Genomic DNA, 27,583 nt, shown 5'->3' with positions numbered 1-27,583 from the left:
CCGCGGCCCCTCAGCCGCCCGCCGCCGCCGCCATCCCGCTGCCGGGGCCGCCCCCAGCCCGCCCCGGACCCGCCCCGGCGCTGACGGCCGGGCCCGGCCCCGCTGAGGGCGGAGCGGCGGCGGCGGGCGCGGGAAGGCTCGAATGGGCGGCGGGGCCGGCGGTGAGCGGCGGGAGGGAGGGAGGGAAGGAGGGATGGCGGCTAAGGCCACACCGAGACTCCCGCGGGCGGTGCGGGACCTTGGGGCAGCCGTGGGGAATGGGGGTCCCTGCCGGGGTCCGGCGGGTGCGGGGCGGGCCTGGGACGGCCGAGGGAGAGGCCCCGGCCGGGGGAGAGGCCCTGGCCAGGCCCCTCCGGGCCTTAGGAACCCGGGCCCCAACCCCGCAGTGTTCCCATCCCCGCGATATCCCCGTCCCCACGCCTCCTATCCCCGAGTCCCCTTCCCCACGGTGTCCCCATCTCCCATCCCCGCGATAGGCCCATCTCTGAAATGTCACCGTCCCTACGGTGTCCCCATTTCCTACCCCGTGACCTCATCAGCACGTCCCTGATCCCCGTAATATCCAATGTCCCCATGTCCTTTTCCCGATGCCTCCATCCCTGTGGCTCCCCGTAATCTTGTTTCCCCATCTCTGTGGCTTCCCCTAAACCCGTGTCACCATCGCTACAGTGTCCCCATCTCCTGCCGCCGTGACTTCATCAGTGTCTCCCCATCCCTGTGGTGTCACCATCCCTACAGTGTCCCCCTCTCCCAACCCTCGTGCTCCCCTCCTAGCAATGTCCTCATCCCCATAGTGTCCTCATCCCCATAGTGTCCTCATCCCCATAGTGTCCTCATCTCCCATCCCCTTGGTGTCCCCATCCCCATGTCCCCATCCCTTTGGTGTCCCCATCCCCACAGGTGGTTGAACGGGTGGCTGTCCCAGCAGCTCTCACCTTGTCCCGCCTCCACCTGATGCTCTTCCTGAAGTGTTTCCTTTTTAACTGATGTTATTTCTCCTCTTTTTCCCCTCTCCATGAGCAGGGAGGTTGGATCAAAGATGCCATCGAAGCAGAAGCCGATGCGATACGGCCACAGCGAGGGACACACCGACGTCTGCTTCGATGACACCGGCAGGTAACAGCCCCATCCCAGAGCCCCAGAGAGGGATGGGCTTGTTCCTGTTTGATTTTATACCAGGAGTTTAGTACTAGCAATAGTTTTGTCTCTGAAAGAGTGGCAAGTCGTTGGCACAGCTTGCCCAGGGCAGTGGTGGAGTCCCCATCCCTGGAGGGATTTAAATCCCTGTGGAAGTGGCACTTGGGGACGTTGATTGGCAGTGCTGGGGGAATGGATGGGCTTGATGATCTTAGAGGGCTTTTTCAGTCTTAATGATTCTGTAAGTTTCTGTATCAGCCACTGCTGTGTGAGATTCTGGGATGGATTTATGGCCTGGCATGGTCCAGGAAATCCTTTGGGTTTTGCCTGTGCTGAGAACTGTCTGTGTGACATATTTAGGTGCTCTGATTTTAGAAGTGATTGATTTATAACTTAAATGTAACCATATATATATCCTTATGTATATATATAGTAAGTATTATATATATAAAAACTCTATATGCACATTATATGGGAGTGACTTCATAGATTTTTAGCAGAAATCAGTGTAGTGTGGGAGTAAATACATTTATGTATGCGCTAAGAAATTAAAAATATGGCTGAAGGAATGCAATATTGGGATTGCTGTATTTTCATCTCTTCCTTGTGCTAGTTCTTGAGTGTATAAATAAAAACTATATATTTAGTATTACCTTTTTATAGACTAAAAGGTGAACTAAAAAAAAAAACAAAACAAACCCCAGGCTCTCTCAAAACAAACTCAAAGGATACACCTTATATACTGGTTATGGTTAAAGTCCACATTATTTTATTCCTTTCTCAATTTCATAATCATTGCAAAACTGTTCTTAAGAGATGGTCTAGTAACAATCTCTTGTAACCACAAAAAGCCTCGTTTGGTATCACAACCAAATGCTTAAAAAAGGATGCAGATTCCTGGATTTTAACAAATCCTGTCTCTTTCCACAGCTGCATTGTGACTTGTGGCAGTGATGGGGATGTGAGGATTTGGGAGAACCTGGATGATGATGATCCAAAGTCCATTAATGTGGGAGAAAAGGCCTTCTCATGTGCTCTGAAGGTAAGGATGTTGACACAACTCCTCACAGTTGTGGATTTTCTTACAGATTGTGGATTTGCCAGCTCAGGGGATGCTGCTTCTGTAGGTAACAATAAACAAGAATTACCTCTGACAATTCATTCTGCCCCATAAACAGCTGTAGAGGAATTATCACTTACACTAAACTTTTGTGATGGTTTTTCCCCTCCTCTTCCTTCACGTTCAGTTACATTAATTTCTGACTTTGATCTCCTTTCTGAGGAACAAAGCCAGCAGATTAAGCTAATTATGCAGTGAACTTTTGAGGCTGTTTCAGTGCTTTCTCACCATGTGAGTTGCAAGAATTTTCCCAGCATAGGATGTGATCATCAAGTATTAGGAAGAAAGCCAAGAGGTTGTTTTATGTGGGCCTGTGTTAAAGTCCAAGGAATTATAATCTGTATTAATCAAAACTTGTTCTCACAAAGTGAGTAATGGTTTGGTAACACATTTTTTTAATAATTGGTTGATGTTTCACTCTCAAAATTGTTGTTTGGCCTAAAGATGCCTCTAACCCAGTGTCCCCAAGGTGAGAAGAGGATTAATATAATAGAAAATAATTATTTTTACTCTGTGTGTTCATGTTTTCAGCTTGAGAATTGTCACTTTATTTCCTTCATGTCCAATTTTTTTATGCTACATTAATCATAGTGGGTCTAATATATTGTCTTTGTGGCAATTTTAGTAGAGAAGACTTCCAGAAGCCTACATCAGTTCTATTCTACAAATGTTGTGTATTTAATCTGGAGGTGATAAAGAGAAATTTTAAAATTGTTTTTCAACTGCTTGTGATTTTGTAGAGGAGTATGAAAGAGGAGATAAATGAGCATTCCCATATTTGTATTGCATTATAAGAATTATCATTTGAAATCCTTTTAAGAACTACTACTTTAATTGAACCCTCTTTCTTATGTCCTTTAAAAAATACCTCATATATCTATTCCTCAATAACTGTAAAATCTATTTTCATCACTGATTTTTAGAGTATTTTGCTCTAGATTTCCATCACATTAATTATTATAATAATTGCTAATTAATAATTATGTAATTATTATTTCACAAACCAAGTGAGGTGACTTGAGTGGGTTCTCTTAACTATTCTCCATCTCCATTTTCCTCATCTATTCTCCAAAACTATTGGAGAATAGATGAGGAAAAATCCTGGGAAATGTTAAAATTGGTGCTCTAGTTTTGAGGAATGTTTTATTTTTAAATAGTAGGGACTTAAATCTCCCAAAATCCTTTTTTCAAAAATCACTCTTCATTAATGAAATGTCATGAGGGACTATTCTGAGATGTTGATGTAATCTAGGTAAGAAATCCAATCTCTTATTTTTTTAGGTTATTCACTACTGACTGCTGCTTCCTTTACCTTCAGGATTTTTACTATAATTTTACACACCTTAACAAAAAAAAAAAAAAAAAAAAAAAAAAAACCCAACAAAAAAAAACCCCTAACCACAATACTGCCTTTCCTGCCAAAAATACACACACAAAAAAAAAAGAAAACAAAGCATTTCTTTATATTTATTTTAGAGTTTTACTGCTGTGTACAACTGAGGAATAGTATTGTCACTCAAAGATGTATTATTTTCCAAGTATGGAATAATTATTTCTTTTCTTTTGCACTTTTTTAAAAATCTGGATTAATTATTAGTAAATGTCTGCCTTCTGTTTTCTGCAAAGAACTGAGCTATAGTTCATGAACTTCTCATCTTTCCTTGGTGGCATTTAACTGAGAATTCCAGTCCAAGGGTGCCCTCTCCTGATGCTGCAGCAGATGAATCTAAATAGCATGCAAGTTAGTTTAGTTAAAGTGATAGATTATTAAAGTTATTATGCTTGTCTGTATTTTTTGGGGAAAAATTTGAGTTAAAGAGTATTTTCCTTACTATTCTTACCATCAGACCTTTTTGGGATGAATAAAGTTAATCTGCCAAAATATTTGGGATGTCAGAGGGGGGTTTTTTATCTCTGTGGCATAAATGTGTTGTAAGTGACAGATTTTATGGCTGATTTTTGTTGTCAGAATGGAAAGCTGGTCACAGCAGCCTCCAACAACAGTGTCCAGGTCCACACATTCCCCGAGGGAGCTCCAGATGGGATCCTCACTCGGTTCACCACCCACGCCAACCACGTCACCTTTAGCCCTGATGGCACCAGGGTTGCTGCTGGATCCAGGTGATGTTGGCACCCTGAGGAAAAGCCCTGCTGCCCTTCAGAATCTGGGAAATTCCTCACAGGAATCTTGGCTGGTTGTCACCAGTGAGGGCGTGAACCCACAAACCTCTGAGGGCTGTAAAAGGGTTGGAAAATGCCTTCAAGGGGGTGGAGGGGAAGAGAGGAATGAAGAGGAGTTTAGGAAACAATGCTCTGAGAGATACTTGATCCACCAAGTGGTTTTAAATAGAAGCCTGGTGTTGTGAAATGATTTCTTTTCTTTAGGGGGCCTTGAGTGTTTTCAGCTCTCAGCCTGAAGCACAAGTGTTCACCCTTATGGATGTCTCCTCTTGTCAAGGAGCTGAGGATGATGTCCCAACTGCTCAGGATCATGGAGCTGCAGATAAATGTGCACATCTAAAAGTTAGATTGGTTCTGATTTGTGTGAGAGCTTTGAGTCATTCTCTGGCATAAGCATCACCGATCTGCCAAACGATAACAGATGACACTTCCAAGAGTTGCCTGAGGGGAATTTAATATGCAGTTTAGTTCTTTTCTTAGGGCAGCACGTGTACTTTTACAGAATATACTCTGGTCCTTTAACAGAGGAAGCAAAATAGCCAGAAGGCAATGGGGTTTGTGTGGGGGTTTTTTCATGTGTTTAAGGCTCGGGTGATTCTTAATTGGATTTGGTGAACTCTTTGGGCAGTCATAGCTAATTCAGGCTGTCTGTTTGCCTCTTTTCTGGAATTCTGCTCCACAGGGGGAGGTGGCAGAGATCTGCTTCCTGACTCCTCTAAGTGTGGGTTGAACCAGAAAAGCATTTTGGATGTAAATGCTGGACTGTGAACTCTGGCAGCAGCTCCACCAAAACTGGGAGGCTGGGCAGGAACCACTGTAATCTCCAAATCTGACAGGGATCATGGCTTTGGGCCCTCTGCCAGTGCTTGTTTCTGAGAGAACAGCTCTGCCCCAGGATCCAGCTTTGATTAGAGAGATTAGGCAGGCAGCAAACTCTTTGCTGTTTCTAAAACTTTTATAACTTCCCCCCAGTACTCCTGCAGCCTGGCTGGGGCTCACACATTTTTAGGAAAAAGAGCTCACAAGACTGTCAGGCCACCCCTCAGTGAGTTCTTCAATGTCATACTAAAGGAGAATGGTGAAAGCCATGAAGTGAAGGAGTGCAGCTGAGAAGAATTGCTTTTATTTGTACCAGATTTCTCCATTTTTACATGAAATCTCCAAACTTCAGTTGTATATAAATTTAGCATCCAACTAGCTGTCAAAGTTCTCATGAACTGCATGAAAAAGGTTAAAAGTGATGGTTAACCCTATAGAATTAAATCCTAAAATGAAGTTTCTGAGGGTATTGCAATGAGGTTTGAGAAGGAGTGGTACTGGAAGTTTATCACAGGAGCTCTTTGTCTTAGGAATTAGGATTGATATTTTGATTTAAACTGCAGCAGTGGCTGCAATTTTGGAAGAAGGAATGAAGCAGTAAATTTTTTCTTATTGTATCTGATACACTAAATAGTCTTAAAAATCCTGTTAAAGAGTAACACAAAATAAACTACTTGCACCATCTCTTTTTTAAAAACCACTTGGCCAAATAATTATAGTAATGAATATGGGTCCCACTCAGCAGATAGTAGTTGTTAAATCATCAGGTCTCTGGTATCTGAGCAGAGATTTTTATTAGATCATGTGGAATATTATATTGAAGAGATATATGGTCTGTGTGTGCATAATATCTTCTTAAAAAACCCACTATATTTTATGAATTTGGACAGGAACAAAAATAATTTTCTGATAAAAACAGTCTGGCCTGACTCCTATTCTAACAAGCCTCAAGATTCTCATTTTCCATTACATCATGTGGTGTCGAGAGCTGTAACTTCCCCAAAAGATACTCAATGCCCAGTTTTTATTGCCATAAAAACATAGCTTGTCATTGTTAATAGGAAGCAATGTTAACAATTTGATGTCATTGTGATCTGCAGTGACTTTATGATCAAAGTTGTGGAGGTGACTGATAGCAGCAAGCAGAAAACGTTCCGAGGACACGACGCTCCTGTTTTAAGCCTGTCTTTTGACCCCAAGGATGTTTACCTGGTAAAAAAAAAAAAACACCAAAAAACTTTTCTTATTTGCTTTCTGCTTTGAATCTCATTTTCCCTGGGGAAAAAAAAATTAAATGTAATTTTTACCAAAAAAAAGTGACCAGTGACTGGGCAGATGAGACAACTTCATTTCATCTGACCTTGCTGGTGATGGAGTCAACTTTTTGCCTCCCAGGAGAACTCAGTCTTTGCTTTACTAATCTGGCTGTGTTCTTCTTGAATCTAATTTAGAGGAGAAAAGGTGCCTCACTAAAGAAATTTAATATTAATTTTGAGCCTCTTTTGCAAATAAATAGCTCATTTGAAGTATGAGGGTTTGTAATTACAGCAGCTTGGAGCTGAGTACAATTATCAAGATGACAGCATTGGAAAGTTTTAAATCTTAAAGTGGTTTAAACAGGGAGGCTTTCTTCTTAAAACTGCCTGTGCATCCTGTGTCTGTGGCATTGGTTATAAGGATTTTTTCTATTTTGTAGCATTAATTTCTCTATGTCTTTAATTATTAATTTGTTTACTCCTTTCTCTTACCGAGGCCTCGGCGAGCTGTGACGGTTCTGTCAGAGTCTGGAGCCTTGCAGATCAGGTAAAAGCTGCCCTTTCCACGTGAAATCTTTCCTAAGCAGTCCAGGATTTCACAGGCAGCAAGAAGAGCTGGACTGAAATAACCCTCCTGGAGCAGGATTTTCCTTTTGAGGATGAAATCTAGCCACACTTCACAGAATACTTGTATCTGCTTCTGGGAGAAATTCCAAAAGCTGATTATGAAATGTTGCCTGAGTAGCTGTGTTTTGTTCTTCCTGTCTGTGAAATCCCTGATTCCTTCCGTTCATCTCTCCTAATTGGCCAACACTGTGAGTGCCAAGGACAGAAATGAGGATAGCAACTGACAGCAGATTCCTCATAGCAGAATTTTCAGCTCGTTGCTTTCAGGACTGAGGAATTTTGATTACCATAAACAATTTAGTCATTGTAGTAAACACATTCAACCTCTGCTCTTAGAGCTCTAAGGAACATGAGAATTTCAGGTGAAGGCTTTAATAAGGCAGTCCTGCATTTGGATATGGCATTAGTTTTGCTAAATGCTAAATGCCAGTGACTGGAGTAAGAATCCCTGTGGAATTATTCCTGTAAGTACAGTTGAAAATATACCCCCCACACTTGTGGCTTGCTACTTTTTTAAGACACAAACACAGTTGTGTGAAATCTCATGTTCCAGACTGACAGTGGGTGCCTTCTGGGGAAATGATCCTGAAAATGTTCCAGGATTGGGGCAGTTTGATGCATGAATCTTGCTGTGATTTGAGATTAGAGTCATTCATTCTTTATACTGCTGGGACCATATTCAGGCAGCTGTGTGTCACCTTGCTGCAGTTGATCTGGGTTTGACAAATGCTTTTTGGCCACATTTCTCTATAACCTAAAAATAGATGATCTCATTTGTTCTGTACTTAATTAAAAATACATGTTCTGTGATCTTATTTCTGTTACAAGTAGTTTTATTGTCATTAAAATAGTTCCAGGGCTACATTGACAAAGTACTTTCAAGGCAGTATGTACTACTGTATTTTGATGAAAGAGATTATTTCAGTTCAGATATATTTCTTCCTTTTGTTTTTTTTTCCCCCACCCTTTTCCTTTAAGAATTTGTACTAAACAGCAGATTTTTGCTGAGCTAAAAAGCTTATTTTATTTTTTTTTTTTCAGACATGCACAACAAGCTGGCTGCTGCTACAGAAATGTAATGATGTGATAAATGCTAAATCAATCTGCAGGCTTGCCTGGCAACCTGGCACTGGCAAGGTAAGTGACATTGTTTTATCACATCTTAATCCTTATTTTGCCTCTGAGTCCAATGGTAGAATTCAATCTGGGCAAGCCCAAATTGCACCTCCTGGGAGTAAGGAAAAAAATTGGGTGAAGTTCCCTTTTAGGGAACATAAAAAGCTGGAAATGGCTCCTTGTTTAAGCTCCAGACTGAGTTTGGCAGGAGTCCAGCTGTCAGCCCTAACCAGCATGAAACAGTCTTGGTGTTCTGAATAGGAAGGAACATTGTACACGAGGGAAGTAATCAAATTGTTCACAACAGAGCATCAAAAGAGTCCTGTCCTTCTCTGCTTTAAGTAAATTATTTACTAGTCAGTAAATGTTTCCTCAGTAAGTTGCTCCCTTTCTTTTCACCTGAAGATCAAAGTTGCAGGAGCATGTAGCCAGGTGGGAGTTGGTGTCTTCTCCCAAGTCACAAACATCAGGACAAGAAGAAATGGCCTCAGTTTGCATCAGGGGAGGTTTAGATTAGATATTAGGGAAAATTTCTTCACCAAAAGGGTTGTCAGACCTGGCACAGCTTCCCAGGGCAGTGGTGGAGTCCCCATCCCTGAAGGGATTTAAAACCTGTGTGGATGTGGCACCTGGGGATGTGGTTTAGTGGTGAAGATGACACTGCCAGGTTAATTGACTTGATGACCTTAGGGGCTTTTCCAACATAAGTGAGTCCATGATTTTTCAAAATCCCTGGCTGCTATGACAGTGTTATCTATCAATTTTCCATGGAAGAGCGAATGTCACCCTCAGTACAAATCGTTTCAATATCCATATTGCACAAAACCAAATAATTTCCATTTTCAGACTAATTCTTCACACACACACACACACACACACACACACACACACACACACACACACGCATATTTGAAATGTAAGCAGTTGTCTTGCTTCTCTTACAAAGCAAATTGTTAAAATCCTAACAAAAAGAAACCCTAAAGAAATAACCAGCCAGTAACATTTATGTAGTTTTATGGAAGATGAAATGAGCTGGTTTAAGAATCAGCTACTCAAATCAGATGTATTGAGAAATTGTAACCTGATCAAAAGGAGTTTGGGGAGGGAGGGTAAAGAATCACCTAAGCCTCGTGCTCAGGGCATTGAAAACTATGTGTGTGTGTGTCATGTTTTGATAAATAAGAACTTAGAACCTTATGGTGCAGTTTTCTGCCAGAAGGAAATGAAGATTACAGTAAAAACAGGCATGTTTTGCTCTGTTGCCTGTGGAAAGCATTAAAGAACCTTGTAATTTAAATTACTTCAGCTTCCTCTCTCGGTTGGCATGGCTGGGATGTTAGAGAGCTGTTAAATCCTGAGGCAGTGCATCTGTGAGGCTTCTGAATGAGGGAACTGTGCTGTTTGAGTGTTCTGTTTGACAGGTAACTTGTTCTAAATTGTGTAATATTTTTCCTTTTGAGCAGCTGCTGGCAGTTCCTGTAGATAAAGTTGTTGAACTGTTCAGAAGAGAAACCTGGGATAGTCAATTCAATCTGTCAGATGCCTCCATCACACAGGTAGGTGCAGGAACCAGGGGATTGTTAAATACTCTGTAATTTAAATGTAATTCTGCTAGAAATTGTCTTCTGCACAGCACCTCTCCCTTCCCTGGCCCCCTTCTCTTGGTAATGATTGTTCACATTTTCTGTTTCACTTCTGGCCCTTTTACTTTCTGTTGGAAAACAGCGCAGAGGTGCTGAGTGGTGTCAAACACCTTCATGTGGCTCTGATCCCCTTTTTTTCATTTATAGTAACCCACCAGGTCTCTAAAGCCTCCCAGTGACTCACTCACTGCAGCTGAAGAACATCTGTTTTCACAAATTGCTCTAAATACAGAGCTTTTTTTAGAGGAAATGTCAGGAGTATTATTTCTGTACAGAGAAGAGATGTCGGTTGTTCACTTTATATTTTATTGAGCTGAAATTTAGTAGACCTGACTGTGCCACCTTCTTTCTTTTGGCCTCACCATGTACTTGGGAATTTTTGGGTTGAGGAGAACCACCTTCTGGTGTTATTAAGATGCAGAACACACAGCCTTGGATTTTAATTTATGGGACTGTATTTTTTAAGTTCATTAAGTTCAATATAAATAAAGCTCTGTTTAGTGCTGAGTTTGCAAAATGCTTCTTTCTGCATGTCTAGAATTGGGTTTTGTTTGGCCTCATGGCACTGTTTAATGACAGAAGATGCATATTCTGAAACAAAAATAGGTGTGCTGTCTTAAAGAGTGTTTTTTTTAAGCAGCCATTTTTATAATAGTGTTTAAAGAAAAAGAGCTGCTTAACCCCAGCCCATATACAGGAAGCTGGATATGGTCTGCTAAAAATTATTATTAATTTTCTTTATTCCAGAATATCTGTCTGTTTTTAAGCTCCAGAATAGGAATGCTGTGCATGCATTAGTCACTTTTTATTATTATTTGTTTTATTTTTTATTTTTCCTTAGCCCTTGAATGTTGTGGTCTGGTCTCCTTGTGGGCAGTTCCTGGCAGCTGGAAGTGTGGATGGGAATATTGTGGTGTGGAATGTGGAGACCCAGCAGTGCATAGAGAGGTATTTAGTATTGTTCCATAAATCCCCAAATTCATCTCTTTTTTCTCAAAATAGAATTTTATAATCTTTTCTGTAATACTTTTTTTTTTTTTTTGTGCAAATGCAGAACTCTGTCTCTTGAAAAAAAACCCTGATGAGATTTACAAGGTTTTCTGGTTGCAATTTGGTTAATTGAAACTTTTAAAAAACCCTAATTTCCCCCCAATTAAAATCAAAGATATTATTAAATGAGGTAGAGAAGAAGAGAATTATCTGAATATTCTGTGTAGGAAACATGATTGTAACTGCAATCTATTTATTAAGAATTATAGACAGATTCATTAATAGTTATGTAAATAATAATTATTTATATAATTATTATTATTATGTACATAATTAATGGAATGATTTTTATAAGGATAAAAGGTGGAAAAGACAGAAAATTAATTTATCTATTTATTCAAGAGAAACAAATAATGTTCTTTGAAATACTGGATGGTTCTGGAATAAATGAATGCTGAGGAGTTCCTTTGTCTTCTAAATGTGTATCAGGAAGCTGTTGTTTTAAGAATATGATTCTGATTGATTTTTAAACCTTAAATTATTTTCTTCATAGCAAAGGAAGACTTGCTCTGTTTTTAGAGCAGCTGTTTACTCTGAAGGGGACCTATTAATTATCTTATTATGTGTAATATCACTTTCTTGCACTAATAAAAATTACCACTTTTTGCAATAACTCTTGGAGAGGAAGGTTCTGTCCCGAGGACCTTACTAAAATCCATTACTTTAATTTTCTTTTTAGGATGAAGCATGAGAAAAAATACTCAATTTGTGGACTGGCATGGCACCCTAAATACAAGCAAATTGCTTACACAGACACTGAAGGAAATCTGGGGCTGTTGGAGAATATTGGTGATGTAGAGAAGCCAAATGACAAGGTGCTCAGTACCAATGACTTCTTGTATTAATAATATTATATAATGAATAATTATAATGATTATAATAATTAATAAAACTTGTTATTAATAAATAATTCTTAATTATAATAATTATAAATAATTCTTAATTATAACCATTATTTAAGTTATAAGTTACATGGAACACTCTGTTTTGTGTTTTGCAAGTTCCCTCTTGTGTGTTAATTTATTTCTTGAGTTCCATGTCCAAAGGAAGTTCTGTGCCAATCTGGTTGTAGGTTTCCAGTGCAGTGGCCAAAGACTACAACGACCTGTTTGATGGAGATGATGACGATTATTTAAACGGGGATATGGTTGAACCACCTTCTTCCCCAAAAACTGGAGATAATGAGGATGATGCTGATGACCTTGTGCAACCCCCAGGCCACATGAGGCGGGCAGTGATTGATGATGATGATGATAACTCACTAGGTACTCAATGAACTTATTTTCTAGAGCTCTTTTACTGGGATGATCATATTTAGCATCCTCTACTCAGATATATTCTGCTTTGTTTTTCCAGACAAATCTTGACTGTTTGAATTTTTTTAACCTATATTCTGTCATAATACTGTATGTAACTTTTTTTCTTTTTTAACTTCTAGATATTGGGCTGATAAAAGCAAGTTCTGGTCTTCTTGAAAAGGAGGATGATGCTGATGATCAGCCTGGTGGCTTTTCAGCTTTACCATCATCTACACAACAGCCTTTGTATGATGGGCCAATGCCAACCCCCAGGCAAAAGCCCTTCCAGTCTGGCTCCACTCCTGTGCACCTCATGCATCGATTCATGGTAAATCCGTGTGGTTATTTAGATTTAGATGCTTCATTTGTATTTAATATTGTCCATTTTGTGTCGTGTTTTAATCTAATCCAAGATTTTTTTTTAATACATTACATTGTGAAACTAAATAATGGAAATTAGCTTTGTTTTCTGGCAAGGACTCCATAATGTTTTGGTTTACATTTCAGTAGCTTTAGAAATAAATACTTTGCTTTAAGACAAAATCAAGCTAAGCAGTTTGTACCTGTGCTACTCAGTTCTAGCAAATCCTTTTAAAAATTCCTATTAAGTCAGAACTGCAGATATTTTTGTGCTGCTGAGACTCCTTTAATCATTCACTATTTCTTTTTATCTGCAAGTTCTTTACACTTAATTTGGTAAGGAGAAAGATTGCTGAGCAGTGAGAGTGAAACTTTTTTCTGCCTAATTCAGCTGTTTTAGGAGCCACAACTCCTGATTACACAGGTCTTCAATCATTCTCCAGCCTGCCACCCACTTTGGTTTCAGATAAAAATCCTTCCAGCAGGCTGGTTTAGGGCAGTATATCTGATGGATTTAAGCCATTTGATTTGATTTTTTTTGACGGGTGTCTGTGGTTCCTTTTGCCAGGTGTGGAACTCGGTTGGGATCATTCGCTGCTACAACGACGAGCAGGACAACGCCATCGACATCGAGTTCCACGACACCTCTGTGCACCACGCCACACACCTGCCCAACTCCCTGAGCCACACCATGGCTGACCTCTCCACTGAAGCCATTCTGCTGGCCTGTGAGAGCACAGAGGAACTTGCAAGGTAAACTCATGGCCTTGCTCTCCAAAACCACATAATGGGGATGTAGTGGTTTTGTGTTTGCCGAATTTTTGTTTTGTTAAATTTGGTGTAGTGGTTTGAGTGTCTACTTTTGGGATTTTTTCTGGGAGATAGGATTTGAGAGAAAAGGGCAAAGCAGGTTTAACTTAAAAGTAAATAGATAAATTTTATTAGCACACACACTAAAAGAAGAAAAAGAGAGGGAAAAAAAGAAATGAAACTTTCAAAATCCTTCTCTTACCCCCACAAGTCTTTACTTTTTTGCAAACAACATAGAGACAAAATTTGTGATTTTCAGCTAGTTTTATTATTTGAATATAGATTTTTATTAATTTTTCAGAAGAGGAGTCTTTGAAGTTTACTAAGGAATTTCTTCTACTGATAATTTAGAACAGTTTTTTTTGTGAGTGTGAACTTACCTGTCGCTGACTGGAAGGAAAAGAACTTGGCTTGGACATGTTCAGGATTTTTTATGGATATTTTTCCAGAGGTGTATCTAACTCTTTAATTGGTCAACTAAGCTGTCAGTATCTGCTACAACTTTTTTAGAAAAAAACCCTCACATCTGGGCTAAACCAACACAAGGGAACTGCTTTTCACTTATTGCCAATATTTTGGCTTTTATTATCAGCTTTTGAGCTTTTTGGCTTTTGATTGTGTTTGTTATTTATGGGACCACTTTCCAAGGAGAATTTGAACTTCCACCCACTTGAAGACTTCAACAGTATTGAAAAATGTAATTTGTTAATTGAGAATTCCTTTTTAATTCCTTTTTCAAATATATATATACTGGAAACTTCACACACTGCAGGCTCCAAGGGAGTTGTAAACATGAACAATAGTTTCTCAGTCTGTCAGATCAAAGATCAATCATAAGGTTTCAGCTATTTCCTTTCACACTGTTGCTAAGGAGATATTGGGAGATACTCATAAGAATTTCAAGTGTGAAGAACACAACTTTATGAAAACCACAGAAAGATTTAAGCAGCTGGGCCAGCTAAACTCTGTTCTTGCATTTAAGAACAATTTCAACAGTATTTTATTGTTGGTTTCTGTGGAAATATCTTGAAGAAAGAGCTTTCTTCTTATTTTCACACATAGAGCCTTGTGGTAAGTTGAAAAGCACCCTTTAAAAATATTATTTATTATATATTGGTTGTCTGATTTTCAAACTGTCGCTGTTTTTCTCAATGAAAATGGGTAACCTCTCAAAAGACACGATGTCTGTGGATTGGTTGTAGGCAGTTTTCAGTTATTAAGGACTGAAGTTTTTAATATTTTTTCCCTTTGAAAGACAGCATAAGATGACTGACTTCTAATGAGGGCTGATGTTCAGGGTGCCAAGGAGGACATTTACCTGCTTCCATCTGAAATATCTCCCCTCAGACCTTTCAACTGTTTCTGCTTCAGGCTTTAGAGGCTTTAAATCTACAGTTCTGGAGGTCAAGCTGGCTCTTCAGTTTTTGAATAATAAGAGCAACACCTTTGCAAATGACCACTGGAAATTTGTAGTTCCCTCTGGAGTTCCCTCAGAGATCTCTGATAAAAATTTAATATACTGGTGTATTTTCAGATATTGCATTTTCTTTATGTTGAGATGTTTATTGGTTCTTTGTCTCTGCCTTAGCAAGCTCCACTGCATCCATTTTGGCTCCTGGGATGCCAACAAGGAGTGGACCGTGGATATGCCAAAGGATGAAGAGATTGAGGCCATCTGTCTGGGTCAGGGCTGGGCTGCCTGTGCCACCACTGCCCTGCTGGTCCGTGTGTTCACAGTTGGGGGAGTTCAGAAAGAGATCTTCAGCCTCCCAGGCCCTGTGGTGTCCATGGCAGGACATGGAGAACAGCTGATGGTTGTTTATCACAGAGGTAGTTTTCTCTTTTCTCCCTTTTGTCTTTTTTTTTTTTTTTTTTTTGAACTGGGGTTGTTGTCAATCCTCACCTCTTACTGGCTTCACACACTGAATTTGTTTGTAATCACCAGAGAGTGTTTTCTTCTTTTCTTCATGGTATTTCTTCTTTTCTTCTTCTGGGTGATGCTTTTACAAGGACATCTATCCCAACCCATGGAGCTGAGACTTCTGAGAGCAGAGCCTGTGTTTGATATTGGGATGCTGAGATTTAACTGTGGGGAAGGAGAGAACTTTGCAACAGTGAAATTAATGTATTAAATTTGGGTTACAGATGTGCCAGAAAGAATTACTGTAGGAAATTAAGGAAGTTGTTATGCACATCTTGTGTGTAAAATATCAAATAAGTGTCCGACAGTGGTATCCATGGGTAGCATTGTTTTAGAATTAATTTTTGATTCAAAACTGATTTACCCAATTCTTCTGTTTTCTAACACAATCATTGAACAACTTCTTCCTAGGTACAGGGTTTGATGGGGACCAGTGCCTTGGGGTACAGCTGATGGAGTTAGGAATGAAGAAAAGACAAATTTTGCACGGAGACCCTCTTTCCCTTACCAGGAGATCCTATTTGGTGTGGGTTGGATTCTCCGCTGAAGGTATGAAACACCTGCATGAGCGGTGTTGAGGAATATTGACACTGCTGGGGGGATTAACAGGAAAGCTGGGGAGGGACTTTGGACAAGACAAGGGGAAATGGCTTCAAACTACCAGAGGGCAGGGTTGGATGGGATATTGGGAAGGAATTCTTCCCTGTGAGGGAAGGCACAGGGTGCCCAAAGAATCTGTGACTGTCCCTGGATCCCTGGAAGTGTCCAAGGCCAGGTTGGATGGGGCTTGGAGCAGCCTGGGATAGTGAAAGGTGTCCCTGCCCATGAGACACCTTTTATTATCCCATTCTTAACGTTCCTTCCAACCCAAATCATCCTGTTATTCTCTGGAGAAGTTTGGCTAATTAATGCCTTTTCAATAATGTAGATCTTGGGAATTGGATTTTTTCCTTCCAATCTCCTCAACAATAAACAAAATTCTATTTTTCTATTCTTTCAATATATTTTGCAAGAAATCTTCAATGTTTTCCCATTCAAATGTTACCAGAACTTGTTCTCCTGATTGGTTTTCCTGCTCAGTCAAAAGAAATAAACTATGTTAATACACCATAAGAGCACCCCAAGCCCTTGAAGTTGGTAGCTTGGGAAGACCTTTTATAATAAACATAAAAACTAATGGTATAATAAGCTGATTTCCTTTGGGAATCTGCCCAAGCATTATAAATTCGATTTCTCCATAAAACGTTTTAATTTTGGAACCTGTCAGCTGCCCAGCAGTGGTGTTGGCTGACAGAAGGTGGCGCCCCTTTCCAAGGAAACCGCCTTTCCCAAAATAATTTGTGCCACGTTTGGGAGACAGAATGTCCTGTCTGAAACGTGCAAACCATCCTTTCCCAGCTGGATCCAGCACTCCCACCTGAATGCTCTCGTTTGTAACAAACAGGTACCCCTTGTTACGTGGATTCCGAGGGGATCGTGCGGATGCTGAACCGAGGGCTTGGCAACACTTGGATTCCAGTGTGCAACACCAGAGAGCATTGCAAAGGGAAATATGATCATTACTGGGTCGTTGGCATCCATGAGAATCCCCAGCAGCTCAGGTCAGATAATTCACAAGGAAACACTTTGTTTGTCTTGGTTTTCAATCCTAGGGAATCTCTTTTTATTCCCTTTGTACAGATAAAATCTTCAAACTTCAGCTGGTGCTGAAACAGGTGCCTGGTAAATATGCACAGCAAATGGTAACTCTCCAAACAGAATTCTGCACGGAGGATTCATTATTAAACTGGTTTTGAGTAACTCATTTGAGTTTTATAATTTGTAACTGACTAATTGGCTCAGAGGTGTGTGTGGGTACTTTATTGACACATTCATAAAGCTGCATTTTTCTAGAGAAACTTTCTAAAGTTATAGTGGCTGGTAGAAATCTGCTTCTGCTTTTGATGGTTTTGGTTGTTTTTTCTTTTTTTTCCCCCCTATGTTTTCCATTTTTTTTTTGACTTTGAAAAGAATCCAATCCTATAACTCATCTACATCATCAGACATATGTAAATCAGAGCAGTCTGTTATTATATTAATATTTCAACTGTGGCCTTGAAGAACCATTTTGGATGTAAAATTGCTAAAATATTTAGCTGAAAGCCAACCATTTCTTTATAAAATATTATACTGGTGTGTCTAAATAACTGTTTCTCTTCAGTGTGACATGCATGCTGGACATTTTTTTGCTAAGCTTTATTTGTAGCCTTTTTTATTCAGTGGTCTGTGTCCTTTTCCTACCAGGGCAGAATCTATCAGCTCACATATTTTACTGAAATTTAGACTCTCTCACTTCACAAATTATAGACAATTGTGGAGTTTGGTGGGAGAGTGCATTTTATTTAAACTTTTGTGGCGTTCTTCATAGTACTCTGCTTTTTTGGAGTAAGGAAAATAATTTGATGCCTCTGTTTAAATGTCACTTCCCTGCCTGTTTTTCCCTCCAAATCATTATGTTGGCCTCCAGAAAATTCACCAAAAATGTGCAGGTCACATCACATTGATAAGATGCGCAACTGTGAGTCTCTCATCCTGAGTTTTTCCTTCTACTCCAAGAAGGAGAGTGCTGCTCTCTGAATTGCAAAGAACATTTTACTTGAAGCCAGCAGCATAATGAAGATAAGGAGGGGGGGAGAGTTGTTGTAGAAACACCACATGCCTTAATTAAGAGATAACCAGAACACTGATGCTTCCTGTTCTTTTTTTTTTGTCAAGTCTCTGAAACAGCAGCTTAGAAACCCAGATGTTTTTGTAAAATGCTGCATTGGTGCTGCAGGAAACACAGCTCTGCCCCAGTCAATGGTTTGCTTAAGTGATTGTTACCAGAAATTACTCCTTTAAAGTATAATGAAACAATAAGTCTGTGCCTTCAGTTGTTCAGTGGTTTCTGATTTTAATATATTGCATTTACTCTTTGTAACAGCTGTTAAATCAAACATGATGTGAGGTCAAGATCAGAGTGTGTTACGTGCCACATTTGGAGTTTAAAGTGTGAACAAGAGCAGCGTGTGCCTTGCTGGTTTTGAAATCTTTTCTTGCTTGCCATGTAAAGATAACCATTTATCATGCAATCTTGCATATTGCTGTATTTAAACCAGTCATTTAATTGCTACTTTCCAGAGGATAAATCCTTTTAAAGTCCCTTGCTGCTTAGGAGCCCTGGTTGAGATCATGGTGGAACATCTGATGACAAGTGGGTGTGTGTTGTTTCCTGTGCACAGGTGCATTCCTTGTAAAGGAGCCCGGTTCCCTCCCACCCTGCCACGACCTGCTGTAGCAATCCTGCCTTTTCAACTTCCTTATTGTCAAGTTGCAACAGAGAAGGGACAGATGGAGGTATGGAATGGTGTGGAGTCTACAGCTGGGAGGCTCAGGTGTCCCTGGAGTAGGGATTATACAAGACTCCTGTTAATCAGCTCTTCTGTGAAAGAGGACAGTGCAAACCCTGAGTAAAACACGTAGCCAAGGGGGTTATTTGGGTTGAGTGTTTTGTGGAGCTTTTCTGTTTCTTCAGTTCACAACCATTCCTAGAAGAACACAAAACAGAACTGGTAGAACTGATGCAAAGTTGTATTTACACATGACCTGTTTCTGACCAGTAAAACCTTTCTCACTCTTGTTATTTTAGTGATACCAGATTTGGGGATCCCAGTCAAGATGCCCTTGAAAATGTCTGGGTTTTACTATTTTAGGCCTAACAAAGTTTTTGAAAGGTGGACTAAGTATCCAAATTCATAATCACTAAAAGCACAGGTCTTCTGGCTTGGTTTATTTAGAGGCTGATTGAAGCAAGTTGTGCTTGTGGACAACTTCTAGAAAAATAACTGTATTCTTCAATTTTTATTGGTTTAAGTATTTCAAACTTGTGGTGCTCAGCTGTAATGCACAAAAGAGAAATTAACATAAAATTTTAGTCTCAGCCTTTGAACAGTTTAATGCTATTTGAAATTTATTCTCTTTGCCAAAGGTGTAGATAAAAAGTTTCAATAGTAAACACACTCATTTTTAATGAATTCTCCTTCATTTAGTTCAGCATTTTGTTCTTTATCTGATAGAATATGTTTGCCATTCCTCTCTCTACTCAAAATAATGGGATGAGAATGCCAAGAACTGTTAATTTGGCTTGAGGGAATATGTGTAGGTAAAGAAAAGTTATTCTAATACATCTGATGAAAACATACTGGTTTTGAATAAGTTTATAATTATTTTGAACAAGGCTAGCCTGGTCTAATAGCCATATTTGCATTATAGTTTCTGTTTATGTGTTTCTCAGGTAAATTAAATTTACTGAGTTATTCTGGGATACTTCCAGATACTTCTGCTGTGGGACAGCAGATAAAATAACTTGTTCTAGAATTGTCTATCCTGGTAGTATATTGGTGAACATGTAGGTTTCATCCTGCTGCAAGCCTGTAATATAAATGGAATTGAACATATATCTGGCAACTGGATCAGTTTGTGTAAGTGTGGTTGTTATCCATCTTTTCCTTGGTAGGAAAAGACTGAAGGGATTGACTTGAAGGAAAATTGTCTACCCCTCACAATCATTATCAGAGGAAAGGGGCATTTAAGACTAACTGGATAAAATAGATTGTAAATTATTAGGCATTTGTGTTGTGGACTGTTTTTTTTTCCCTCTGAATTCCAACACTCATTTTTTTTTACCATTTTTTCCAGGAACAGTACTGGCGCTCTGTTCTATTTCACGGCTACCTGGATTACTTGTCAAAAAATGGCTATGAATTTGATGAAAATGCTAAAAATCAGGCAGTGAAAGAACAGCAGGAACTTCTAATGAAGCTGTTTGCTGTAAGTACAAATAACATAATAGAAAGAATCCCTGAGATATATCTCTGACCCTGGAGGTGCTAAGGGCCAGGTTGGACGAGGCTTGGAGCAACCTGGGATAGTGGGAGGTGTCCCTGCCCATGGCAGGGGGTTGGAATGTGATGAGCTTTAAGGTCCTTTCAACCCAAAGCATTTTATGATTCTATAATTTATTTGGAGATGGCATTTGATGTAAAAGCTGATGTGATTCCTCTTATTAAGAGTCTGGCTAGTGAATGGCAATCTACCTGGGGAGGTGGTGGATTCACCATCTCTGCATGTGTTTAAGAAAAGACTGGATGTGGCACTTGGTGCCATGGTTTAATTGAGGTTAGGGTTGGGTTAGACTTGATGATTCTGGAGGTCTCTTCCAACCAAGTCATTCTGACTCTGTGACTGATAAATGTGGGCTGCAGGTAATCTTGTTTATCAGCGTGAAGCTTTTTCTTTGATCTGTAGCTCATGATTCTTGGTGGCTTATCTTTATTCATTCACTCCACCAACACAGTGATAATTCTACTCTTGGAATCTTGAAGCAGCTGAGGAACTGAGGTGTGTGACTCCCCAGGCTTCTCTTCTCTTGCAGCTTTCCTGTAAGCTGGAGCGCGAGTTCCGCTGCGTGGAGCTGGCCGACCTCATGACCCCCAGCGTGGTGAACTTGGCCATCAAATACTCCTCCCGCTCCCGCAGGCTGAACTTAGCCCAGCGCCTCAGTGACGTGGCTGTGGAAAAAGCCTCAGAGCTGGCAGCAGCAGCAGCAGCACAGGAAGATGAGGAGGAGGAGGAAGAGGATTTCCGACTCCACTCCAAGGCTCGGTAATGCAAATTTCCCTGCCTTAAAAACTGGGGTGGTTTTTACTGCTCTGTTCATGTTTTGATGTGCACATCTCTGGCCCGCAGTTTGCAGGGTGTTTGTGGGTGAAGGGACAGTTTGAGTTGCTCTGTTTGTGAGTGGTACTTGTGTAATGGCACATCCTTGTGAGGATTCATTAGTCCAGGGATAGCAGCACAGAGGGAAATATCTCCACTCCTCACTTCCTGTGTGCTGTGTCCAACAGCCTCAGAGCCAAAGCAGCCTCAATACTAACTTTCTCTGACTTGATTATTTGACTCCCACCTATTTTTTTCCTCTTTGTCTCAGTCTCTCAATCTTGATTCATTCCACACCTGTCTTAAAATCCTGTCTTTCTTCACCCATCCCTTCTTTTCACTATCCTACCTCAATTAATTTTATTTAGTCTTATTCCCTCCTAATTAATCCCAGCTCTTCAAAGCTATGGAACATACTACAGATTGGCTTTGTGTTCTTTTTCTCTTTGTGCTGTCAATCTTTCCTCTCCTACCTGCATCTGCTTTGTATAACATGATGAGGCAAAAGGTGTGTTGTGTATGTGTGTTTTGGTAGATTTTTAAAAATTGTTATAAGGTTGTTTTTTAACATATTTAAATTTATAATAATAATAATATTTGTTTATATTCATTTATATTGTTGGAAGCAATGTCTTCCTGTAGCAATTTTATGTATGAAGTTTGGGACTTATTTAAGCAAAAGGAAGTGGTAAGTCCCTGAACTTATCTGTAGCCTTTCCCTTATTCTTCTGTGTTAAGTTGCACAGCCAAAACTCATTTCTAAATATTCTGGCTTGTTCTTCTGGATCGTGTGTGGCAGCTATAATCCCATGTCTGCAAATTCAACCACTCTGAGGGTTAAAATCCATCACAAACACTATGCTGTTTTTAGGGCCAGAATAATCTAATACTGACTGTTTTGGTTGAAAGAAATGGGCCTTTTGTTTATGTATATTATACAGATTTTGGTAATTGGCAAATTTTAGGAGGAAAATGCAAGAATTATACATCCTACTATACTGGGAATTTAGAGAATGATTAGATTAAATGTTAAAAGTTGATGCCTTCACTATAAAATTATATATCCATGTTACCACCTGTGTGTATATTCATGGATGCAGAAAAGCAATCTGATGATACTGGAGGTATATGTGTTTACAAGGAGATTACAGAAGATCTTTAATATTTGCATTTATATTTATTGCAAAGTGTTCTGGCAATGAAGTTATGGAGTGGTTAATGAATCTTTAATCATCACGGTTTAATCAAGGCATAATGCACATAAATGCCAAGTGTTATTGTTCTTATTGCCTAAATTAGGTAAATGAGCTTGCTCTCTGTTGTTTCAGTTTTCCTTCTGAACTTGGTGACCACTTCCTTTCTGCTGAATTCCTTCCTTTTAGTTACAGCAGCTCTGCCACGAATCGGGGTCAGCTGCCAGGCAGGAATGTTCAGCAGGACCAAGAGGAGGAAGATGATGAAGAAACTGAGGCCTGTGAGGAAGCAGAAGAAACCCCAGAAGTGCACCAAGAGAGTAAGAAAAATTCTCTGAATAGACTGGGAGTTTTCCAGATAACTTTTGCAGACTTAATAAAGAATTAAGTGGCTCCATATTCCAGCCTGTGCCTGCAGTCGCTGCAGAGAAACAAATTCACTGTGTGTCATCTGCTGTGTCACAGCTGTGTGTGCATTGTGCTCAGTATCCATTAGAAGGGCCCTGGGGGACTTTTTCCTGTTGCCTGATTTTATTCCTAAAGGACTGGTTCACCTTCTAATCAGTTACTTTGGTTTCAGTTCCAGTCTTGCAGGAGGTGGATTGATGGATGAGTAGTTTTCTGGGCACACTTTAAGGAATAAACTTAAGGTTTAAGAAATAAATTTACAACTCTAAATCTAGGTAGAGGTGACAGATGGTTTTGTAAAAGTGTTTGTACTGTCTGAAAATGAAAAGTCATGCTTTAAAATATAGACAATTTTACTGTAAATGTGGAATCAAAGAAAGGTTTGGGTTGGAAGGGACCTTAAAAATCATCAAGTTGCAGGCTTGCTGCCAAGGGCAGGGACAACTCTCACTAGACCAGGTTGCTCAAGTCCCATCATTCCTTACTTCTCTGTTTGGTTTGATTTTTTTTTTTTTTTTAAGAATTTATGCTACAATATTTTATTGCATTTAAATATGTACTCCTTTCTTTTTTCAGAAGAGCCAAATCATTTCTCCAAAGGTGTCACTTCAGCAGAGGTGATCACTCCAAAGCCTGGTGAGTAAATAATTTATTCCAGGATAAGAGGATGACACCTTTGTCATTCTTCACAATATCTGCTCCTGTTTTTTATCCTCTGTTCTCCCATTACTACTTATATTTAGTGCATTACAATGTTGTCAAATGGAAAATTCACAGAATCATGGGATGGCTTGGCTTGGAAGGGACCTTAAAACTCATCCCATTCCAGCCCCCTGCCATGGGAAGGGACACCTTCCACTATCCCAGGTTGCTCCAAGCCCTGTCCAACCTGGTCTGGTCACACTGGTTGTTGTTCTCAGGTTTTTAAGAGGTTCTCTATTCCTGTCTTCACTACCTAATGATGTTCCATATCACTGTTGTGATTGCCTTAGCTGTGCCAGATGCTGAATCAGTGCCTGCCTGGCCATGCCATGAAGACATTCTTTGGGACAAGGGAGACATGAGAACACTGATCAATGGGTTTGTTTCACCAGTTACAGGCACATTTATTACTTGCAAGGCAGAGTGAGAAATCCTGAGGTAGAACTGTGTGTGTGGGCAGGCAGGGGCACAATGTGACCTCCAGCAACCTGCCAACCCCCTTGAGCAAGAATAATAGGAGTGGAAACGGATTTGGGAGTGGAGGAAGTCCTGGGTCTTCCTCTGGGTTTGTATTTTAAGCTGTTGGTCCTGTGTGGCATTTCTGATAACTAAGAATAGCTGAGCACGTACAGCATAACCTTCACGGGGTTATTAAAGTCTCTTTCTACTCATGTAAAATGTGCACATTGCCTCAAAGATTAGGATATATGTGTGAGTGCACACATTTTTACATTCTCTTTTTATTCTCTCCTCTGAAATAGCTCTGGTTGCATCCAGCAGCAGAGGAAGAGTGAATCCATTTAAGGTAAGAATTTTTGCAGCTGGGTCGATTGCGGTGCTCTGAAAATCACAACAGATTCTGTCTGGAGTTTTTCCAATATAACAGATACCTTGGAGGAGAACATGACAGAAAATAAATAAAACACCTGTTTATTTGTTTTGCTAGGTGTCATCCAGCAAAAAGGACCCAGTGGTGCCTTCAGCTAATATTTTAGACAATATGACCAAATACTCAAAGAAAACGTCTGGCAGTCGAGCTGTAAACAAGCAGAACCCTCCAGTTATAAAGCCTCTGACTCCCAAACCCAAGACCAAGCAGGTAGTGTTTGTAATCTTTCTTGCATCATTTCAGTGAGGAAAGAACAAAAAAAAATGGAATTTCACCAGCTTTTATCAAGTATGAAACCCTGTGAGTGAAGCAGCTTGGATGGCAGAATTCATTTAAGCATAGTGCAAAAACTATCACATAAAACAGCAGAAATAAAAATCAGGTGTAGAAATTACTTTCTGTACTGAGAGTTGTGCTTTTATTTTAAATAATGTAAATGTCTGCTGTGCTGAAATTGGATGGACTAGATACTCTATTAATGCAAGTGATTATTATGTCTTTAGGAAAGGGGTTTGTTAGGTTACATGGTACATGTCTGAGAGTGAGGTGTTGCTACTTTTTTCTTTCTTTTTCTCAATTTCTTTAGGCTTTGGCAGCTTCCTTCTTCCAGCCTCGCACACCTGCAATTAATCCTGCTGAAAAAATAGTGGAAGAAAAAGAAGAAAAAGAAGAAAAAGCAGAAAATGAGTCCCAAGAAACCAAAGTCACTGCACAGGAAAACACTGAAAACAGAAGGTGAGAGACACTTGCATCTCAGTGCCATGGTCCAATTTTGATAGAAATGCAAGTCCAAAATCTATTTTATTTCTGAAGATGTTGGGCTGGCCAAAGAAATGCAACATGAAGATTAAAGTTTAGCTCACAAGTTGTCACATTCATGAACCCACTTGAAAAATGTGGGAGGGAATAATAAATGAGCAGTTCAAAATATAATTTTGGGGCTCTAAGCAACAATTTTTGCCTTGTTACTAATTGTAATGACCTTTGATAAATGAAGCCACGCTGCTGTGTCACTTTCAGTATGGGAAATACTGAAAGCTTCAACAGCTCTAGAAAATTTTAGTCTCAAAGCCAAGAATCTTATGTAAAAGAGTAAAAGTTTTATTTTGATTTTTTTTTAAAGAGAAGATCAACAAAAACTTGAATCACTTGAGGAGCTCCTCTCTTCTTAGCTAAGGTTCTAATCTGTCTTGTTCCTGAGAAGCAGATGTACTTCCTAACAATCTCAATCCTCATGAAACCTGCATTATTACAATCATGTTTCATTTAGGCTTCATTTAGCTGAGGAAGGTGAGGGTAATTATTACTCATTTGGACTGGCATTCTTTTTGTTAAGCTTTGCAGATGATGTTCTACAACAAGTGGCAAGGAGAGCTGTGAGAAGGATGAGCTGAGCTAATGAATGTGCTCTATTTTTAGGTTGATGGGACCCTGTCAGAAAGGAAGAGAACCATTATGCTTTGTCATTCTAAAACTGGAATATTAATCTCCAAATATATATATATAAATATCTCACAGTTTTAATAAAAACGCTTGACTTAGTCTTGCCTTGTCAGCATGTTCTCTGAGCATCCTGCAGTGGCAGAGAGGAGGCTGCTGCCCTGAGAGCTCTTCTGAGAACAAAAAAAAAAAACCTTTTTGGTGCTGCTCAGAAATGTTGCTTTGGGAGGATGTGTGCTTTCCTAGAATCTTCTTAACCAGGCAATTTTTGTGTGCTTGCTTTAGGCCAAAGACAGGTTTCCAGATGTGGCTAGAAGAGAACAGAGCAAACATTTTGACAGATAATCCTGACCTGAATGAAGCAGAAGTAATAAAAGAAGGCATGAGTCGATTTAGAATGCTGACATCAGAGGAAAGGATGGTAAGGAAACATTCTCTGATTCTGTGGGTTTGATAATTTTTTTCCCTCCAGTGAATCCCCGGGTTATTTTCAGTTAGGAATTTTTTTTCTTGAAATTCCACTCTTGTCTGTCTTTATGGATTTCAGTTTTGAATTGTGCCATGATCTATGACATGTAATTTATGAATATATAAATTGAATTATAAGCAATATCAGAAAACAGCTTTTCCTCACAAAGTGAGGCTTGTGAGACAAATGCAATCAGTGAACAAATAAAAAAAGAAATTAGTGTAAAGTCACATAGACAGGCTTAATTCACTGGGGATTAAATTTGTTCTAATTTAACTCGTTGGGCCTTTTGGGTTTTTCATTTCCCCAGAAAGACAATTAAGAGCTTCAATTTCATATACAGTTTCAAAAAAGTCCAGTTTTGAAGAAGAATGTTGTTAAAAGAAAGGAAAGGGAAGAAATAGTTCCTTAATTCATCCCTATTAGTTCTTCGCAGGAATTATTTCAGTACCTTCAGTACCTAAAATCAGAGTAATAATGTGTATAAAACAAAGTGATGAGTTTTGTGGCCGAATTTGCAGTTTTCTGTTCCCCTTGAAAGGTGTGGACTGAGAAAGCAAGAGGAGGAAGAGTTGGTGACTCAGCAGAAGACAAAAAGAGGAAACGTCCCACGGCTGAGGAAGATGAAGTAAAAAAGAGCCAGGAGCAGAAATCTGAAGACACAAATGTATCCAAGAAATCCAAGCCTTTAGATGCATCCACAAACAACAGATTGTCAGCTTTTGCCTTCAAGCAGAGCTAAATGAAGTGGTGCCCTCTCAGTGTCTGTGTTCTGAAAGTATTCATGGAAGAAATTCCTCTGTGTTGAGGAATTGGCTCGGAGAGTGCGGGCAAAAAGAGTGTCTGGCTCCAAATAGTCTATTAGAAATTTTATCAATTTTTGAGAGGAATGTTGAATCCCCTCTCACAGTCTTTTCCATGGGCCTGTTCCCTGGCAGCACAGCCCTGTGTAGCTGTGGTACACCCTGTGTGCCTTCATACCAGGGATATTGGGTGCTAAATGCAGATTAATCCTTCTGGGGAGGGTAAACTGTGTCCAAAATCTGCCCTGGGGTTTTAAAGAGGCAAAATAATGGCTTCTCTACAATTCCTACTGCCTTGAGAGTAAGACACTCAAGGAAATGGCTGTGAGGGGGAAGAAAGCTGAACACCAGCAACATTTTAAGATGGTTTTCAACATCTGTGGCAGTGGCAGAGCCTGATATGGCAGGGATAGAAAACCAGAGCTGAAGCTGTGTTAGGAAGGTCAGGTGTGCAAAGCCAAGCCATTCCAGACTGTGCAAAGGTGCTTTCCCAATCCATGCCTCAGCAGGATCCAGAAACTGCTCAGGACTTGTAATGTTTCTAACATTTGTTTCTGTAATATTTGTTTCTTTAAATAAAATGTAGCTGATTCTTTGTTTGAGGT

General features: G+C 39.8%; 1 protein-coding gene across 1 annotated transcript; it reads left to right on the top strand.

Moving 5' to 3' along the window:
- Positions 1–113: 113 nt before the first annotated feature.
- WDHD1 (WD repeat and HMG-box DNA binding protein 1) lies at positions 114–27,558 on the top strand. Its single transcript, XM_083863189.1, has 26 exons — positions 114–161; positions 1,024–1,116; positions 2,068–2,179; positions 4,227–4,378; positions 6,358–6,469; positions 7,010–7,060; positions 8,182–8,277; positions 9,720–9,812; positions 10,741–10,847; positions 11,629–11,764; positions 12,022–12,214; positions 12,388–12,575; positions 13,176–13,360; positions 15,006–15,247; positions 15,750–15,887; positions 16,783–16,939; positions 18,599–18,713; positions 20,055–20,186; positions 20,791–21,020; positions 22,457–22,587; positions 23,252–23,311; positions 24,139–24,182; positions 24,324–24,476; positions 24,853–25,001; positions 25,992–26,127; positions 26,717–27,558. The coding sequence occupies exons 2-26, from the start codon at positions 1,040–1,042 to the stop codon at positions 26,915–26,917; spliced, it is 3,390 nt and encodes a 1,129-aa protein (XP_083719315.1). The 5' UTR covers positions 114–161; positions 1,024–1,039; the 3' UTR covers positions 26,918–27,558.
- The last annotated feature ends 25 nt before the right edge of the window (positions 27,559–27,583 follow it).

Source organism: Zosterops lateralis (genome assembly GCF_965231275.1).
Source record: "Zosterops lateralis genome assembly, chromosome: 6".
NCBI classification, from domain to species: domain Eukaryota; kingdom Metazoa; phylum Chordata; class Aves; order Passeriformes; family Zosteropidae; genus Zosterops; species Zosterops lateralis.
The sequence above is the reverse complement of the archived record's forward strand: the minus strand, read 5'-3'. Positions and strand labels throughout refer to the sequence as shown.

Coding starts and splice junctions, on each gene's coding strand:
- WDHD1 (XM_083863189.1), top strand. CDS start 1,040: ATGCCATCGAAGCAGAAGCCGATGCGATACGGCCACAGCGAGGGACAC. Junction 23,312..24,138: donor GGTGATCACTCCAAAGCCTG/GTGAGTAAATAA, acceptor CCTCTGAAATAG/CTCTGGTTGCATCCAGCAGC. Junction 25,002..25,991: donor GAAAACACTGAAAACAGAAG/GTGAGAGACACT, acceptor TGCTTGCTTTAG/GCCAAAGACAGGTTTCCAGA.